We start from the raw sequence: 18,307 nt of genomic DNA, 5'->3' as shown, positions 1-18,307 counted from the left end.
TGGTACAGACTCAGAGGAGCACAGGGAGGTAGGAGTCCCATACACCATACCGTGGCGTGGGTAGGGGAATGGAGCTCAGGCCACCTACATATTGCATGGTGTGCAATAAATAAGTGGGTGGATTGAATGTCATAGATACATACCACTCCTAAACTCTTATCTGTCTGCACTGGTATCTGTACCAGCTGCTTCTCCACCTACCTAGAGGCCTTTTGGTTATAGAAACCCACAACTCACAATATTTTACTTCTGTAGAGATATACTGCTTGCACCCACCTTTGAAGCCAAGTAGATAACAGATGCTCTTTCTTGGTACCAAACAGTGACCTGCTTTATCAGGTGGCAAGCAGTCCCCTTTTGTGTGATTGACTGAGAACTGGAAGTTGAATTAGTAAAGGCAAAGAACACCTTGCTTGTTGAGTTGGATAGGATTTACCTGTAGCACTGGAAATGGCAAGCAGTTACTCCTGCTCTCACCTACCATCTCTGTTTGGGATGTTGCAGGTTCGACAAAATGTGGGCCCAGGTCCAGATATGGGGCCTGTGGCAGTACCTCCCACACGGCTGCATGATATTCCTTATCTCTCTTTTTTCTAATATCCCTGTTGGAAATCTTAGGCAGATAGAAATAGGCCTTGATATTCACTACAGAGTCTGCTTCTCCTTCCCAGTGATTTACAGACAGGTACTTGCCAAGTGTCTAGTGACTCATTTATTTGGGAAAAAAACCGACCACAATAATACAATCTGCAAAACCACGCTTTTCCCACTCCCATGTAAGAAACATTTTTAACAGCCTTGTGTAGAAGAGCTATTAGCAACCTGCTTCTCTCTTCTTCCCTAAAGTGTAATCATCACTTCCCTAAAGAGTGATGATTACAACTCCAGGGGGGCAATTTCCATTGCCTTTTGCTTCTGGTAGCCACTTGCTCCTTGCAAAGTGAATGTGACACACAAGCCTGGGTCCAGAGACCCGGTTTAGTGAGCAGAGCTTGCGCAGATAGGCGTGGACCCGGCTGGTGGAGATACCAATGCTCTGTCCTTGGCAGGAGGCTGGAGACTAAAGCTCAAGTACTTTAAGCTGCTTTGCTGCTCTGTAGTCCTAGACCAGTCATCTGTTTAGTCAGTGTAAACCTATTTTTGAAGGGCTTTTTTGGCAGGTTGTGAATATTATGATTATTTAATCTGACCCCCTGCACCCTGCATAGCAGAAGTCAAACAATTCTACCCTGAGAATTCTTCACTGGTTTGAAGACTTAAAGAAAATTTGCTTAAATCTCCCAACCATCTGCTGCAGTACTCAATTATCTTGACAATTCAGATTTGCTTATTTCTAATTTAAAGCTTTCATACTTGTCCCAGCCTTGGATTTTGTTGTGCCTTTTCTTAGATTGGATTAAGAGAAATGCAGCTGAAGGCATATAACTCCATTCTCTTTCCACCGGTCATGTTATGTGACTTTGGGGCTGGGGCCAAAGGACTCTAAAAAGACTCTACAGTACTGGAGTATTTTTTCCTTGTCACACCAAAGCACGTCAAGAAATGCTCTAGAAATCTAGAGACTAATGAAGCAGATTTAACAAGCTGGAGCATCTGGCCTTCTACATATCTTCCTTTAGCACTTCCACCAACTGTTGTTTGCTCAGATCTACTGGAGTCTGTTTATATAGATTTTGCCCAATCTGCTCTTTCTGGTAATGTTCATATTGTTATATGTTTGTGTGGAGAAATTTTAAAAAATTAAAAAAATGAAAAAGAATATGAACTGAAACATTTATGTAGTCTAGAATGACTTAAACTGAAATGATCCTCATCCATGCTGGAAGCTCAAAGTACAGCAGTACAAAACTGAAACTGCATTAAAAAGAAAGTAAGACTTGCTGGGCTCGTTATGCTAGTCAGACTGTTCGTAAAATCATGCATAAAATAATTAGTACTAACCTCCTATGCAAATATGGCAATCTGAAAATGAATTCATTTGCACAGCATATGTGTAGCTCATTAGAGACCAGGTAACAATTGTTATAGTATTTCTTAGATGATTCTCAGGTGTTACCATCATATTTATTCCCATGTTCATTGTACGATGTATCCCCAAATGCCACAGGCGACTGCTGAGATGTGCAGCAGGCTCGGGATCAGATGCTGTGGGCTGGGTCCCACAAAGAGGGACTGGCTGCAAGAATGGTGCTGGCAGCAATGCTGCGCGGTGTGCTCTGGAGGAGAGTAACTGCTGCGTTACCCTGAGGGTGCTTTTCTAACTGAGTCCACTTGACCAGCAGAACCTTAACTGAGACATAGATTGCATAGACTTTAATTGAAAAATAAAAAAAGAAGGGAAAAAAAAAAACCCAAACCCTCTACAAGTAAAGAGACTAAACTTTCGGCACTTACCGCTGAATATACTGTCATTCTCTATACTCCAGCACTGCAGTAGTTTTAGGTGGGCTGACTCCTCAGACGTGGGCTCTTGCAAGGCCGAGTCCAAACCAAGGAGCCACTAGAAACAAACCTATTCACAACTGTAAAGAGAAAAAGAGCTAGATTTTCTATGTTTAGTGCCACTTGGGTCTAAAAATCTCATCAGCACTCCAGAAAAAGCACTTCTCCCATCTCACTGAGTCCCGAGCTGAGGCATGCAGCAGTTTGGGAGTCACCAAAAAGCCGCGGTGTGTGTGAGATACAGAGCAGGAGTCAAGAGTCCCAGTGCTTTGCTCTGTACAGAGACAGTAAAGGAAGGAGGCATAAGGTGCCTGGGATGGACCAATGCCTATCACTTGTAGTTGTCAAGAAGGTGTATTTGCGTTTCTCTGATGGGAGAAGCTGACATCTCAAAGAGGCAAACACATGGAGTACTTCCAGTGATGGGATGGTGTTTCCCCATGTCCCTGGGGAGCAAAATTTCCTGTCACTTCCCACTGAATTCTCTTCTACAACAAGTCAGCCCAAATGCATACCTGCGGTGCTCCTGATTTTTATTAGGTAGCCAAAATGCTGGTTTTTGTTTTCTAAACAAAAAATCTTCTGACCCTTCACCATCTCACCTACATGCCACATTCTAATCAATACTTATCTCCATTCGATCATCCCACCATCTCTCTCACATGATGCTGAAAAGCCCTGGAACAATTAATTGCTAGACACAGCTATTTTCTACCTAGGAAGCAAAAATTAACAATCTTGGCATTCTATTTTTAAATAACAAATAGAAAATATTTATTTTACAGCATTTTCAAGATCATTTTGACAAAAAGGCAGTTTTCATCAAGCATTTGACAGATCAAAAGAAAACTTTTACAGGAAGCTTCATAGATCATACAACTACATACACAAGGTGAGTTCTTGCTCTTTAGATATATCTATGCATGTGTATGTTTCCAGTTTTAACAATTACAAACTAAAAGCTATTATACTGAATTCCAAGAAAACTCCTACTCATGGTATAATTACATTGCAGTAATAAAATCAGTGCTTAATATGTTCAAAACAGACAGATATGAAAACAATAGTACCTTGCCACATTACCAACTCCCATCTATACAAGCTCGTTATATTTCTTATCTATCTCATTTCTTCTAAGACCAGCTTCCTAGTACTAGCTCTGTGCTACTGACAACATATGTTTTCGGAAACAGCACAACAAATCTTATACTAAGGTTATAAGAAGATAGAATTCATTGCCAGTGCAGTGATCAGCAAAGAAAATATGTCATTTTTCTCATTGCTTTAATGAGTAATCAGCATTAAAAAAAAAGAAACAACAACAACAAAAAAATCCCCCTAAAAGCCCCAAGCAGATAAAAATCAACCAACTGACCCTCAGGTGTCTTTATGTTCATTATAGAGACGTCAATCTACTGACAAAGACATAACTGAGTCTTTGGGCAAAGTCAGTTCATGCTTTCCACATCGTGACGATGATAGCAATTGGCCACCAGTCATACTGAAAGGAGCAAACATCATGAAAAGAAGGTGAGGAAAAAAGGCTCTATCTGGTTTTGAGCACCAGCCAAACCTTCTAATACCACTACTATATAATTAGAGCAAAACAATGAGATTTGGATCTTCAGAGAAGAATTGACAACTGGCAGCAGGACTTCTTAAAATTCAAGTGAATTCAGAAAAACCCTGGTAGAATATTCATAAGAAGCATGGTTAAAATCAGGCTTTGCAACTATATTATCATGAAAAGATTCCTTAAAACCATTTTTGGAAATAAAGTGTAAATCTGTGGGACAGATTCTTAGCTAAATTCAATAGCACAATCAAAGTTCATAGCAGGTAAAATCCTGTCTTGTGTATGTATAATACGCACATTTATAAATAGGGTAACATGCCAGCCACCAGGGAGCTGTGGATTAGGCCCACCTTTAGGAAACACATGAAGGATAGAGGAGGAGGAATGAATGACAGAACTACAGCTGCCTAGAAGTGGCCTTTAGGATACAATATTGTATATTAAATAGAAGAAGTGAAAGTGTATGGAAAGAACATGCAACTAAACATCATAAAGAGATTAAAAGAACTGTCTATAACAAAACATGGGAATTTATGCACACATTAAGCACTGATGAAATTTCCTGTCTGGACATGATTTTAAATGATCTAAAGCAACAAAATAGTTTAATTACTTCTCCTGTCTCGCCTTTATACTGGCATGTGCAAGATTTCTAAAACAGACTTTTTTCTTTTTGTGTTTTCTTTTTTTTGTTAACCACACTTGCTGCAAACATGTAAAATAACAAGTTCTCAATGCACTGGTTATTAATACCATATGTCTACTTCATAAAATACCTGCAAAATAAAGCACCCTATTATAAGGGTAACAACTGTCTCAGCTTGTATATGAAAAAAAAACGTGTTAGCACAGCATACAAACCTCCAAAGTTCTATCGAATATTTGTAACAATGCAATATAAAACATGATTTAAACATAAAAATATTCATAGTATATAAGACAATCTTCCAGTGGTAGTTATTGGACATTACGCTTCACACATATCGTACACACGCATACAGAAACACAAACGTACACTCACACTCTTGCTTCGAGACTGACTTTATAACCCCAGTATGGAATTGCCTTTCTTTCAGAGTAATAGTTGTTGCTCTAAGTATACAGCTATTTTTCAATGTATTTGATTCCAAAGAAACACAAAGGAATGATGTAATCACATGGTAAATATGTTGTATTATGAAAAGTTAGTCAATAAATATTGTTCTGCTACAGGAAATGTTGTGTAACAGTTTAGCCACATGGTTTGCAATCTTATACAAAAGGACAGTTTTTCTAAGTCATTGTCATACTTTTATCATACATTACAAGTACTACAGCAAGGGCTTTCTTCAGAAACCTCTGGAGTCTTAACTTGATCATATTTCTTGCTCTGGTCACAATCACTGCTAAAAAAAGCCCAGATCCCCCAAAAAGCAACCTAGTATGAAGAACAAATTGTTCAGAAAAAAGTCAGTAAGAGCCATGTGCTTTCACATTATCTCAGCTCCTCTCCCCCAAAACAAGTTATGCAGTTATGCCACCCGTAGAAAGCATGAAAAAAAAATTTATGCATATATGTCTCATATAGCTTCGTTCCTCCTCACCGCACTCCGCCCTTCCAGCTCCTGTAGCAGACAGACAGCAGTCATGAGATGTGCTAATGACTTCTCCAGGTCACACTTCCCAGAGTCCTTTTCAAGCATTGCCAAGAGAGGGTGTGACTAAGTGTGATTCTTTTTTTTCCTGTGTGTTTATTCATTTTTTTGCTATAGAAGTTGTCTCTTGGGTTTGTGCTTTGTTATGGTTTCCTAACATTTTCTCAAAGTACAATATTTTTATTTTTAACAGCTAGAGAATTTTGAGCCCTCAGAATGGATTTTTTTTTTCTTTTTCTTTCCTTTTATTGGTTTATTTAAGTGCAGGATGAAGTTTTTGCCCTGTCATATGTGACTTTGTTCTCTGCTCTCTCTCCGCCCAGCCCCAGGAGACTTGTCTCCCCAGGACCTCCCAGCAGGCATCTGCTAAAGTCCTTCTTGTCTTGTCTCTTGCAGAGTCTACAGGGTGGACGAGCTTTGCTTATAATCCCTCAGGATGACAGAGGCATAGGTCACATCTGGGGGGGTGCAGAGGACTGACTCCGAGACAGGGGAGCTGGGCACAGAGCTGCCTGAAGCCACTGAATCCCGGAAAGGGGACGGGGGCGTCAACGCCGGAGAGTCTTCCAGGGTGAGCTTGCTGGTTGCTGGCTCCTCCTCCTCCTCTGGGTTCTTCTCATAGACATATCCCTGAATGAGCTTCAGCTTCTCGCTCTCTGCTTCCTCAGCTGGGGGAGACAGGGTCTCCTCGCTGAAGGCAGCCACCTGGACAGGCGGCAGGGGTGGCTGCTGCGGTGGCTGGTAGGGGGGCCGCACGCCATTCCCCAAGCCGGGCGCGGGGAGGACAGCGTTGAAATCGGGGATGCCGGTGGCAAACTTGTTGACGACTCCTTGCAGCTGGTCCATGAGAGACCGCGGCTGCAGGGGCAGCGTCTTGGGGGGCTGCTCCGGCAAGAAGAGCTGGGTCTCCTCTGCCGTAGCCTGCAGTGGGGGGGTCGTCGCCACCCGCCTGTGCACCACCATGGAGGGGCTGCCGGGCTGGTTGAGGCGAACAGGCTCTCTATCTTCTTCCTCCACCACATTGTACAGAGTCTTACTGCTGATGTCGGTAAAAGTCAGGCTCTTGCTTTGGCCATGGTAGCTTTTAGTGAGGGGTTTGATTACCGCTGTCTGATTGCACCCTGTCTCCTGGCTCTTCACATGCACTGAGAGTCTGTGCCACATGTGTTCCCCCTTGGGACCTTGTCTTCCACCTGGTTCAGACCATGACACAGACTTTCCATTAGAACTATGAATAAAATAAAGATGGGTTTATTTGCATTTACGTTATGCAGACACAGGCAGTATAACAAACAAGCCTACAAAAATACTCATTGCTTTGCCTCATTAATAAGCTTCCCCCCTCCAGTTCTTTTTGTCCACCCAGAAATACTACAGAAGTAAAGAACTTTTTTAACAGCAGCAATTACTGTGATTTTCATCCAAAGGCAATTCCCTGATGGTTACCCACCCCACTGCCAGCCTGGAAAACCTACCCCACGGGAGGGCTGGCTGTGTTTCGAGGACTCTAGCTATGTCATTTTGTATCTAGGTTTGCTCACCCCACCTTGCAGGGGAGAAGAAAAAAAAAGGGGTAAAAAGTCACAGCCTAATTTACAGCTTATTGGAAACATTGCCAAACTGTTGGAAGAAAAACAACCCACAGCCTTAGCCTTTGGCACTACTGGGTAGAGAGAGGAATTGTTACTAACCCTCCTTTCTTTTTCATTCCCTGGCCCCCCTTTGCATTTAGGAAACAGATTAGCTATTACAGAAATGAAGGACTCTCAGGACCTCCATCAGGTAAGAGACAAACACACTTCTTCCCAAGCGACTATTATTTACAAACCAGGATAAAATGCTGGGATTGCAAACAGTTGGGTTGTGTGGGTGGAGGAACAAGCAGCAACACGATCATGGCGAGTCAAACCCTCTGACTCTGCACAAGGGCTGGATCCCATCAAAACGCTGGGCTGTTTGGCTGAGTGAGGACCTGAGGGTCAGGCCTGTCCCTGAGAAACTGCAGTGGGTTTTTTGCATTTCCCTGTACCTTTGCAGGGAGAAGCACTCACAGGTGAGCAATATCTCATTAGCAGCTGGTGGTACAGGGAGCTGAGCGGTGCTTAAAAGGACCAAGCAATTGTTTAATTGCAGGTCAGGCAGTAGAGATCATTTACAAATTAATATATACATCACCTGGGTGGAAACGAGAGACCGCAGACAAATTCTGAGATGATTTATGCGAAGCAGCCTTATCTCAGGGTTTCATCCCTTAGGGGGCAGAAGTAAACAAAGGATTACATTTCAGACCCTGTGATTGTGATGCAGGTGGGAGGCAATCTGGGTGGGAGGCTGGCACAGCAGCGTTGTCTCCTGCTACTGCACACACCAGGGGAGATTGCTTCCCTTACAAACAGCCTGCAATATTGTTCTGAGTATTTTGCTTTTCCTTGCTCAGGCTCCTGTGCTTCTCTTTTTTCAGGGAGTAAATAATTACCAGTTGAATTTTATTTAAAAAAAAAAATCGATTGACTTTGTGATAGCTGGAAGAAACTGATACAACACAGACAATGTAAATCTGGCAAAATGGAAAGGAAATGTAAATGACAATGTGGCACTTTTCTGATGAGCAGTAAATATTTCTGAAGAAAAAAAGAAGTTGAGATGGATCCAAGCCAGGAAGTTCATCTCCAATTCCAGACTCCAAACACTGGACCTGTGACTCGTCACCTCTGTGGGAACTAGCTCACGGGAACGGGCCAATCTAAAAAATTTGTAACTCCCCAAAGCATGTAGATGGTAGGGCCTGGAGCTGTTTGGATTTAGAGCTTTAACCTAGAGGGAAAAAAAGCCAAGTTCCCAGCTGAAGAATGAAACTTCTATATTATAGTGATCAATGAAAAGATAAGAATGAAGGTTTAGAAGCATTCCCGTTTTGATCAAAATGAGCTGTGGTATGACTGTTTTTTAAGTGCTATAGGGATAAGTAAATGAATGTAACTGTGGGACGTGAAAGGTTTTTCAAGTAGTATTTTAACATACCGAGATCTACAAACTCTTCACACAGAAACACATTTTGTCTGCTTTGACTTCAAAACAAGTCTCTTCTTGTAGAGAGGAAAATGTCAGGTGCTCTCATATTATATTTTGCTGACGCTATAACTTACAAATACCGCAGAGGGCTTTTCTGAAAAAAAACAATTATGATTACCTGCTGTCTCTTATTCTAAGTCCACTTCTGCATCATTTACTTCTTCATTTCTAGCTCTGGTGCATCATCTCACTTTTGAATCCCCCCTCACACCATCTGTTTAGTCTCTATCTCATTCTGTTCCCAAGATTTTGTATTTTAAATCAAAGGCAAGTATTGCTATTTTAAGGAACTCACTACCTGTGTCTTCAGATCTTCCTCCTATTCAGTTCATTTACCTCCCCCTCACTCTCATATTCTGCTCTTTTGACTTCTTTCTTCTGTAGCACTCTCCATAATGTACTTAATCGAGCCCAAGTCAATAGCCGTACTTAAACTTGCTGGGACTGCAATACCCAAACATGAACTAACTGCTTAATCAGGTTTTGTCTGTTACCAGCTTGCTCTACAGGGAAAGCTGGTGCTGCCATAGCACCCTGCCTCTGCTTGCCAGCCCATACAGCTCATGACTCTGATGGCCTTGTGATAAGAAGCTTTAGATCCACAGTGGCTCTCCATGGGGTCAATCTGGTGATTTCCACCAGGAAATCTCTCTTTTTTGTTACTGTTCTCCTCAGTCTCTCATTCCAGCTCTTTCCCTCAACTTGGTCTCCTTCCTGTGTCCACGCACTGTTAGCCTGTTAAGGAGTCATGTTTGAGATGGAGTCACAAGACTGTCATAGAAATACCTGGGCTCTGTCTTGCTGGACAGCTGGTAGGGAGTCACGCTGAGATTGACACATTCAGGCAGAATTAACAACTAACATGCAAGAAAAATGGTTGTTATCCTGGAACAAAGACCAGCCATCTTGAATGTCATTAATCAACATTTAGACAAAAAACTAAGATGGTGCTGGAAAAGCTCAGACCTGAACTGGGTCTTGGTGAGATAGATAGGAGTCAACTCACTTGTGCAAAGTGATGATGACAATCCTGACTGCATGTGGGATGCATGGTCATTGTTCATTAAGTGATTGTTACCTTCTTTTTTGAAGGAAGCATCTGTGGGAGAAGGTGAAGATCAAAATAATCTGCCTGGTATAACAGTAGAAGGGATGATTTTTCCACAAAAAGGCAGGAGAGGGCACCAAGTCAGGTCACAGTTGGGGTATTGAAAACATGATGTTCAATTACACAGTGACAGGGTGGGACTAACTGGTGTTTTCTTGCTCGTATCAATAGGACAGTTACCCATTTTGTGTCCATCATGTATTTATTTGCCTTTCCTAACTTCCTCTCTCCTTTATACAACATTCCATATGAAAATTTAGGCTTCACACTTACTGCCTAGAAGTGAACTCCTTGGAGTCTCAAGGGATCTTAAGGTTTGTAGTTGTGTATACCCAGTGTACTGGGTACCCAGTACTCCAAGTACTATTTCTTCAAATCCTTGCATCTAGCCTAAATGTTCAAGCAGGTTCTTGGATATCCTGTCAACACATAAAATGGGCTTGCTTTTGTTTTATAGGCAAGGACATACACTGAATTTAGCCGCTCTTTCTCAATTTTCACTGCAGCTTTGTCCAGGGTTTTTGTACTTTGGGGGAATAGACATATTTCTTGTGTGAATTTTTATTAGTTCCATGAGCAGATCTGTCACTGTTTGGTAATTCAAAGTGCGGGGTTTTTTTTAATACATGCATCGATCTTTACAATGTCGTCTCTGCATGACTCTGGGGCAGTCATTTTCAGATATTTTCAGCTGCTAATTATAGACACTAAGCAAGCTGGAAAACAACTTCAGAACTTAATAGTTACTTGCAGAAAGTCTTTAAAAGAAGTAATGTACCCAAATCTGAGACTGTGGTCCAAAATATCCCTGCCCAACTGTAAGACATGGCTACAGCTTGTTAGATGGCTCACTGTTCATTGTTAAGTATCTCCAGGTGCCTAAAATCCTGCTCCTGCTTGTGACTAGGACTGCCTCGACCCAATCCAGTCGCGGGCCAAGAACAGAGTCCTGCTCCTGCCAGCGCCTGGGGGATCTGACATTGTTGGCTTCCTTGGAGCAATGTCAAGAATGAGCACCCCACAACAGGTGGTTCCTCCCCACACTTCAAGGTCCTGAAGATGTCTTCAGACATTGGATAGCAAAGGTTTCTTTACATCTTAGAAGCTGAATGCTCCTCAGGTGGAAGATGATTGCCACGTTGCTCTAAGGTAGTCTAGTCTGTGTAACTCTGATCTTCTCACCAGCGAAACTATAGCCTGAGACCCAGAGCATAGAGAATTAGATGAACTTTTAGTCATGTATGCCTGAACCTTTGTCTTTTTTGCCTTGAACATATTATGCGGAACAATACCTAACTGATACCACATGAAATGGTTAAACAGAGTGATATGTGCTCTGATGAGGTTAACTTGAGGAATTGTCATGTTGGGAAATGGCTCCTCATCTGACGTAGTGCTTGTCACTGCCAGAGTGATAGAGCTGGAGATGCAGTCAGGAAAGTGCTTGAGAAAGACCCCTTCCAGTTAAAAAGGAAAGGACATTCCTTGAGCTGTTAGAGTTCATCCCCTGTTTCATCCCTTTAGGATGCCAAAGGTGTGGTTTGTTATCTTCTCCAAGCGGCCATGAGCTTGAGGGAGCATCATAAGCTTTCTGAGATGAAGGATAGTCGTTTGGGCCAGGTCTGGTGGTGTTAGAGAAGATTCATAGCACAGATTTATGATATAAGGCTTTTTTTTTTAAAAAGCAGCAATGGCAATTAACCAGTGGAAGAGGTTATAGGAGAAGAGATATATGTTCCTTTTCTTTCATTGTCAGACTGATGCTTTGGCCAGACCTACCGCCTTGTAGTCACTATAATAACTAAAATGCCACAGTCAGTAGGAAGCATTGAGATAACCTAGCAGTCCCTTTTATGAAGCTAAAATCTTAGGAATTAACATTAAATGCAACCCGAGAAAGGCCTATCAACTTTGTCAGCAAAAATCAGGTCCAAACCAAACCCTGAACTATCTTAGCAACCAGAGGTCAGTGTCGGGTACTGCCTGGTCAACAAATGATGCTCCCACCTTCACGGAGCAGGGCACAGTTACTGGCCGTCTGACAACTGTGCTCCAGAAAGCAGCACGTGCATGGCTGTCCCTGCACAGAGATGGCCAGCCTTTGGAGACAGTGAGGAAACCGAGCAAAGGAAAGGCCCCATCCAAAAGCTGTGCATTGCACAAAGACTTTCTCAGCCCAAAGAGCAGTTGCTGATGGATGCCCTCCAAGGGAAGCCAGCAGAGGAATTTCTGCCTTGCTTGCAGAAAGGCAGTTAGCCATCCACAAGCTTTCTCCAGCCCTGCAGTCATGTGAGAAGCAGTAACAAGCCTGAGCAAAGCTCTGTCCCGCTGCGGCCTCTCTGTTCCTGGGACCCAAGCTAACAAGCCTAAAATTTAAGGCTCGTATGTGCACTGCAGCATATTGCAGGTGCTTAGCTGGTATCCCCAAGGTCTCTTCCATTATAGCCCCCACTTCAGTAAGGCCACTGGGGCATGAAATTTGATTAAGGGAGTGAAATGGCTTTAATCCAAGTTAGTGATATCTCCCTGTGCTAAACAGGACCCTTTCCTCAGAGCTTCAGCAGTCAGCCCTGCCACGCATTAGCAGAGCAGGCCACGCTGGTTAGCATGTTCCTGCAAGCCTAATTTTTGGAGTATTGCTTCTAGGGACTCATCTTTTTTACTAACACAGGTTTAACCTCTCTGCGGCTCACGCAGGAATGAGGGAGCCATGATGAACCACTGTCCCAATCTGGTGTATGCTAATTTTTTTTTTTGTCTGATAAGCATCAGTTATTATCACCTAAAAGAGAAAAAGAATCACAAACCAATTTCAGCCTTAGTCCATTTACACTGTAATCTCTGTCTCAGTGGTAAGAGGACCTTAGAACAGTTCTCACAATGTGACTCCTGTGCTTTCTGTGGTGCCATATAATTAGAGCAAAGTTTAAACTCCCACTGGTGTTTCAGGAAATTTAAATGACTGAACTAACTTTTCCTTGTCACTCCCTTCCCTCTTTTTTCAGGACAAAATTGCCTTGGGTATGAGACACAATGTTCTATGTAAAATAGAGTGCTGCTTTAAATATATGATGGAAACTGCTACACAAAATACAGGAAAACGTGGTGCTGTCATGCTGTCTCACAGGGAACCTGATGAGACTTGGGGTTGTGAGTGAGCACACAAGCTCAGAGCTGCCTTTCCAACCGTCGGTCTTGCCCCTAGCTTACGTCAACTAAATCTAACCTACTTATTTCCTTCATTAGTTACTCTGCTGCAAAAGTTAAATATTACTTTGATCTGAGCTACACATGGGCTTTCTAATGTACATCGACCCTATTGATAACTCATTTTTTGCTGATTTTTTCTTTTTTAAATTGTAATGTTAGTATTATACAGTCTGTAACATGGATGCAGTAGCTATGTCTAGCCTGAGTACCCTGTGATGTGATCCTGGTTTCCATCCACAGGATCCCAAGGTTGGGGTCAGACGCTCGGGGCAGGATCAGAGGGTGCCACACTCCACTCCACCCCCCTCTCTATGCCCTGGTCACACAGACTGGGAAAGCAGGAGCCAGGAGCAGGGTCACATGCTTTGTGCTCGCGCTACCATGGAACTGGGTTGCTGCTAGGCTCATATCTGCTCCCAGGGGCAGAGAAGTACTCCCAAATCCAGCAGCTGAGATATAGCCAAATACCCCTAAATAAATAGATTTATTCACTTTGGGACTTAACAATTACATATATGTACATAGGCACTGTTATACAACTGTAAATTTGGGGGCAGAGATAGATGCTCACTGCAGTGCTTCAATGTGGTTGAAGTCCTACAACCTCAGTATGTATCACAGATCTTACTTACCTAGCTCAACAAAGGTATGAGAATATTACACTGATTATGTGTATAAAGGGCTGACTACTAGTTATAGTTACTGATATTAATTTTTAATCTCATCTGAAATATAGAAGCTATGTCACATTTCAGTCACCTAATTATTAGTGAAGAAACTTTTGATTCACCAGTAGTTTTGTAATAACAAAATGATTAAAACTAACTTACTACAAACAATTTGGAGAAATATATTTGCAGAGTTTGCAAACTGCTTGTGATATGTTGCCTTTGACATTATGAAACTGTCCTCATGAGTGCAAAGCAGTGTTGCAGCTCGCAAACTCTTCATTAAGTATTTTGAAAAAAAAATCAAATAGCTACCAATGTGTTGTTTGGAGAAAATAACTTATTCTAATAGATAACACAAAGTTCAATGTAATAAACAGTTTGTCACAAATAGTAGGCAAATTCTTCCAGTGTTCAAGAAATGAAGATAAAAAACCTGCAAATCAAAGTGAAATTAAAAAGTTCTCTTACTAGTGAAAAAATTTTGCATCTGTTTATTTTGTTGTCATTAATAAGTAAGCCCCACCAGATATTCAGAATTAATGCATCCTACTGGATCACCTTTGTAATTTTTTTTACGTATTTTAAAGTTAGTGCACGGAAAAAGCATGGTGTAAATCATCATAGATCTTCTGATATGAATGGAGAAGCACATTTGTGTTATCTGAAGCAGTATCTCATGCCGCACTGCCGCACATTTGAAGAAATATATATGACAGTGTAGCCAATGAAAATACCTGAAGTGAAGCATTTATTCAGGCTGGCTTGAAAAGGAGCACGGCTAATAGAACCTGAAACCTGAAAATTACAATGCATTGAGGAAAGGGACCTTGAAAGCTTAGGGACAAGGGAAGAAAATGGTAGAATGAAAATAATTTTGGAAAAGTGTAGGTGGGTGCAGCAAAGACAAAATAGTCCGTAGGACTGGAAGGTTGTGAAGATCAACAACCTTCAAAAAACATCGCATCAAAAGGAATACTATGGAAAAAGATCTAGAGCTGCTATTGAATAAGAAACACTAAGTTACAAATTTTGAATATAAGGCCACAAAAAATAGCCCATGAATCCTGTGTTCCCCACTCAAAACCACCACAACATGGTACAGAGGTTAGGCGGTCTTTCATATGAATGCAGTTTAATAGTAATTAAGACAGCTGGAGGTTTGTCCTTGCTTTCTGTAATCCCTTGTGTTTCTGATGGAAAATGATTTGGGGCACCATGTTTGTTACCAGAAAGATATTGACAAACTGGAAGCTGTATGCAAAACAGCAACAAAATACCATCGAGGACCGAGAAGAGAGTGTGTGAGAGAAAGCTAAAATAGCTGAATGTATTCAGTTTGATGCACAACTCAGGAACGGATTTCAAACATCTGAAAGGCATTAGCCCTGGGGCTGGAAGGTATTCCACAGAGCATCTAGACGCACAACTGAGAGCCCTAGATGACTTACAAAAGGGAAAAATTCTACTGAAAATCCAGAATATTTCCTAGTCAATAGCTGTATCAGTGGAGGAATAAACTGAATAAACTGGAATACACCAGAAAGAACTGGTAAAAGCCTGTTGCTTTGGATATCTGCTGCCAAAAAGTGTGCAGAGGTAGCAGTCAATGAGGTCTTCCTCCCACTATAGCTTGTCAGATTGTCCGGTGTACTTGAGAATTAAATAAACTCCCAACAGTTTAAACAGTGCTCAAAGAGTCATCAGACTTGCCTTAACATGCCAGCATTTGGAGTGCAAACTGAACCCAGTTGCCACAGGAAGCTTAGTCATGAGGCCCCTCGTTTGGAAGAAGCAGCTCTCCCTAAGGTGCTGCAGTAGATAAAGCAGCTGGTAAAGCCTGTGGGTTTTCTGGGTGGATCTGGAAGTTTCCATGGAAACAACTGCGCAGCTTCAGGAGAGAAGAGCCCTGAAACTCAGAGCTGATGCTTCTGAGTTTTTCACTATGATAATAAATTTTTATTATTCTGTGTTCTCATGATTCTGCATTTCTGGCCATCTCCAGGACCATGTGGAGAATGGAGATCAACATTAGCCCAGTCACGGGTGCTAAGCATTCCGTATATCAAAACACAAGAGAGTTTCAAGTCCCTCCATCTATTTGCTTGTAACTGGAAGGCGAAGGAAACCACAGCACCCGTGGCGATTTCTAGCATCTCGGGGTAGCAAAGCAGGGCTTCCTCAGGAGAATCCAGACTCGCGAGCTGCTGCAGTTCTGGTGACCGAGACTCGGGCACGAGGCCAGGCGGTGGTGATGGGCATCTGGTGATACAACGGACGCACTGCTCAGCCTGGGCTGCGTGGCCACAGGGAGCTCGGGCAGTCGGTCGCTGATGGAGGACGTGCCCTTCCCCTGGCCGCAGCGCAGCACTGCCAGGCCTCTGAAAGCATCAGCCCTGGCTGGAGGGAGAGGGAAGCCTGAGAGGCAGGGATGGGGGAGAGGCCAGAACAGCGAGCTTCACGCTCAGCAGGTCTGAAAAACTCCTCTGCTTTTTAAAGTCTTTCTTATCTGTGCAGCAGCCACAAACATTGGAAGTCCCATCGACTGGTTGGAGTGCTACCAGAGGTATTTCTCAGGAGCTCATGTGGATGAGGATTTTTTTTTTCAAACTGAAAAAAAAATCCCAAGCGTTGTCATGCAAAAAGCAGTAGGTTCAGCCTTCCCTGTGCTCAGGAGTTTCACAGCGTGTGCCCGTGCTTTTTGACTATAATCTGTTGTTGCATTTCTTTGCCTCCTAATTGCCTGTGTTGGAAACCCATTTCATCATCAGTCTTTCCAGACAATTGGCGATCTGTGCCCTGGGAATCTGCAGCACTTGTTCCAGATCAGAAAAGAAGGGCGTATTGTTGTCGGACTGGAAGCTAAAAACAAAATGTTTGTACTGCTCCTTGCACCGGCTTTGTAAAGTTTGCCTTTCAGGATGGCAAATCTGGTTGCAGCACAGGCCCTGTACAACCGTCACTACTGCTCCAAATATATGATGCATCGTACGTATTCCTTCTGATCTGCAAATCAGAGGGGCAAGACTTGCTTGCATTAACATCATTGCTACCTGTCCACAAACAGCAGGGGCTGCCGGGGGCATACATCATGCTTTGTGGCCGGTTAGAGGAGCTGAGCAGCATCTCTGGCCGGGCGAGAGACGGCGCTGCTCGAGACGCTGTGTCAGTGGATCAGAGGCAGCTTTCCACCTCGTCACTGCACAACCCTCCCTGGGGCAGGGAGCAGGACTGTTTCACATCTGCAGTTTATCAGATGGAAACGAGCATAAATCTGTCCTGGAAGCAATGAGGCGAAGCGTTGCTGTTTCTGCAACAGCTAGCATGTTTTCTCCAGCGGGTTTGTGTTTGCTCAGAGAGGGCTGTATTTGCACTTCTCGTTTCTGAAGAGCTGAACTTTGCTATCGTTCACTGAATGGAGAATGTGCAGAATCTGAACATTTTTTGAAACTATAACAGGAAAAATTACTCTGCTATTGTTTAAGGATACTTTCGGGCGACTGTTGGTTCCTGAGACAGATTCTGCTGGTTTTATTTACATGTGCCTGCTCATGATTTCCCTGTTCATGGAATCCCACCAAACCAGTGTTTTCTGTGTTCCCTCTGCTGGCTCTGCAGCAGCAGTTCACTAACAAGCATAGTTAGCAGCAGCTGTGCACAGCAAAGGTGTCTTGCCGTGAGACAGCCACTAAAGTGTTGTGTTAAAGCACGCAGGATAATGTCATCTCCATGCAAAACTGTAAAAAAGAAAAAAATATTGGCTAAATGGAAAAAGAAGATAAAATTAGTACAAAAAAAAAAAAGATGTATTTGCAAAGTTGTAGGTGTTTACAAATAAAATTGAAGGTTTTAAAAAATAAAAAAAGTAAAAGCTGCAAAAAAATTATTCAGTGTCCTGTTCATCACATCTGGACAATCAGATTAAGGCATTGTGCAAAACAGGGGACATAAGCAAATTTCCCATCTTTAATGGCATGCACCACATTTGTCCCATCGTTAGACATGATAAATCAATGAGAAGGAGAAAGCAAGGGGTAAAACCACTCTTTGTCATGCAGCTTCTCTTACACATTCACTGCAGTGTGGGATTTTTCAAAGCTGCACATGTGCCGACGGACACTGGCTGGTGGGCGAGAACTCTGGCTGCCTCTTCCTGAAGATTGAAAAGAAAAAGACACCCAGTGAGTGGTTATACACATGTGCACACATGGTGGCTATACCACTCAATAGGGTGCCTGTCCCTCACCTACACCTAAGGGTCACTGCGGGTTTTCCCATTTTTTCTCCTCTTGCTCATTGGGCCAGTCACCTCGACTTCCACACAGCTTTCTCCTTGGCTCCAGCATGGTACTATCTAAAATAGGTTCTCATGGTGTTTGTCCCTGCTTCCTCTGCTGAGCCCTGACGCACTTTACATACCAGATGGCAAGGGCTGCTGTGCATTTAGCTGTCAGTGGGACTTCTCCCCTGGCATTCTCAACGCAGGGTGAAATGAAAAAGGAGCATCTGCCTTTCACAACTTATTTACAAAAGCATCACCGAAAGGTTTTGTGGGTGGAGTTTTTAATATATACTCAGCTCCTGCTTTTTCCTGTGT

At 42.7% G+C, this 18,307-nt stretch overlaps 1 protein-coding gene across 1 annotated transcript; it reads right to left on the bottom strand.

Moving 5' to 3' along the window:
* Positions 1-5,752: 5,752 nt before the first annotated feature.
* On the bottom strand, positions 5,753-17,785 carry LOC104621582 (metabotropic glutamate receptor 1-like). Its single transcript, XM_010288104.1, has 2 exons — positions 17,779-17,785; positions 5,753-6,880 (listed from the first exon to the last, which is right to left on the bottom strand). The coding sequence occupies exon 2, from the start codon at positions 6,814-6,816 to the stop codon at positions 6,052-6,054; it is 765 nt and encodes a 254-aa protein (XP_010286406.1). The 5' UTR covers positions 6,817-6,880; positions 17,779-17,785; the 3' UTR covers positions 5,753-6,051.
* Between the last annotated feature and the right edge of the window lie 522 nt (positions 17,786-18,307).

The sequence above is a fragment of the Phaethon lepturus genome, unplaced genomic scaffold, assembly GCF_000687285.1.
Source record: "Phaethon lepturus isolate BGI_N335 unplaced genomic scaffold, ASM68728v1 scaffold10705, whole genome shotgun sequence".
Classification (NCBI taxonomy): Eukaryota; Metazoa; Chordata; class Aves; order Phaethontiformes; family Phaethontidae; genus Phaethon; species Phaethon lepturus.
The sequence above is the reverse complement of the archived record's forward strand: the minus strand, read 5'-3'. Positions and strand labels throughout refer to the sequence as shown.

Bases quoted from the DNA above. Each gene is read 5' to 3' on its own strand.
- LOC104621582 (XM_010288104.1), bottom strand. From the start codon at position 6,816: ATGTGGCACAGACTCTCAGTGCATGTGAAGAGCCAGGAGACAGGGTGC.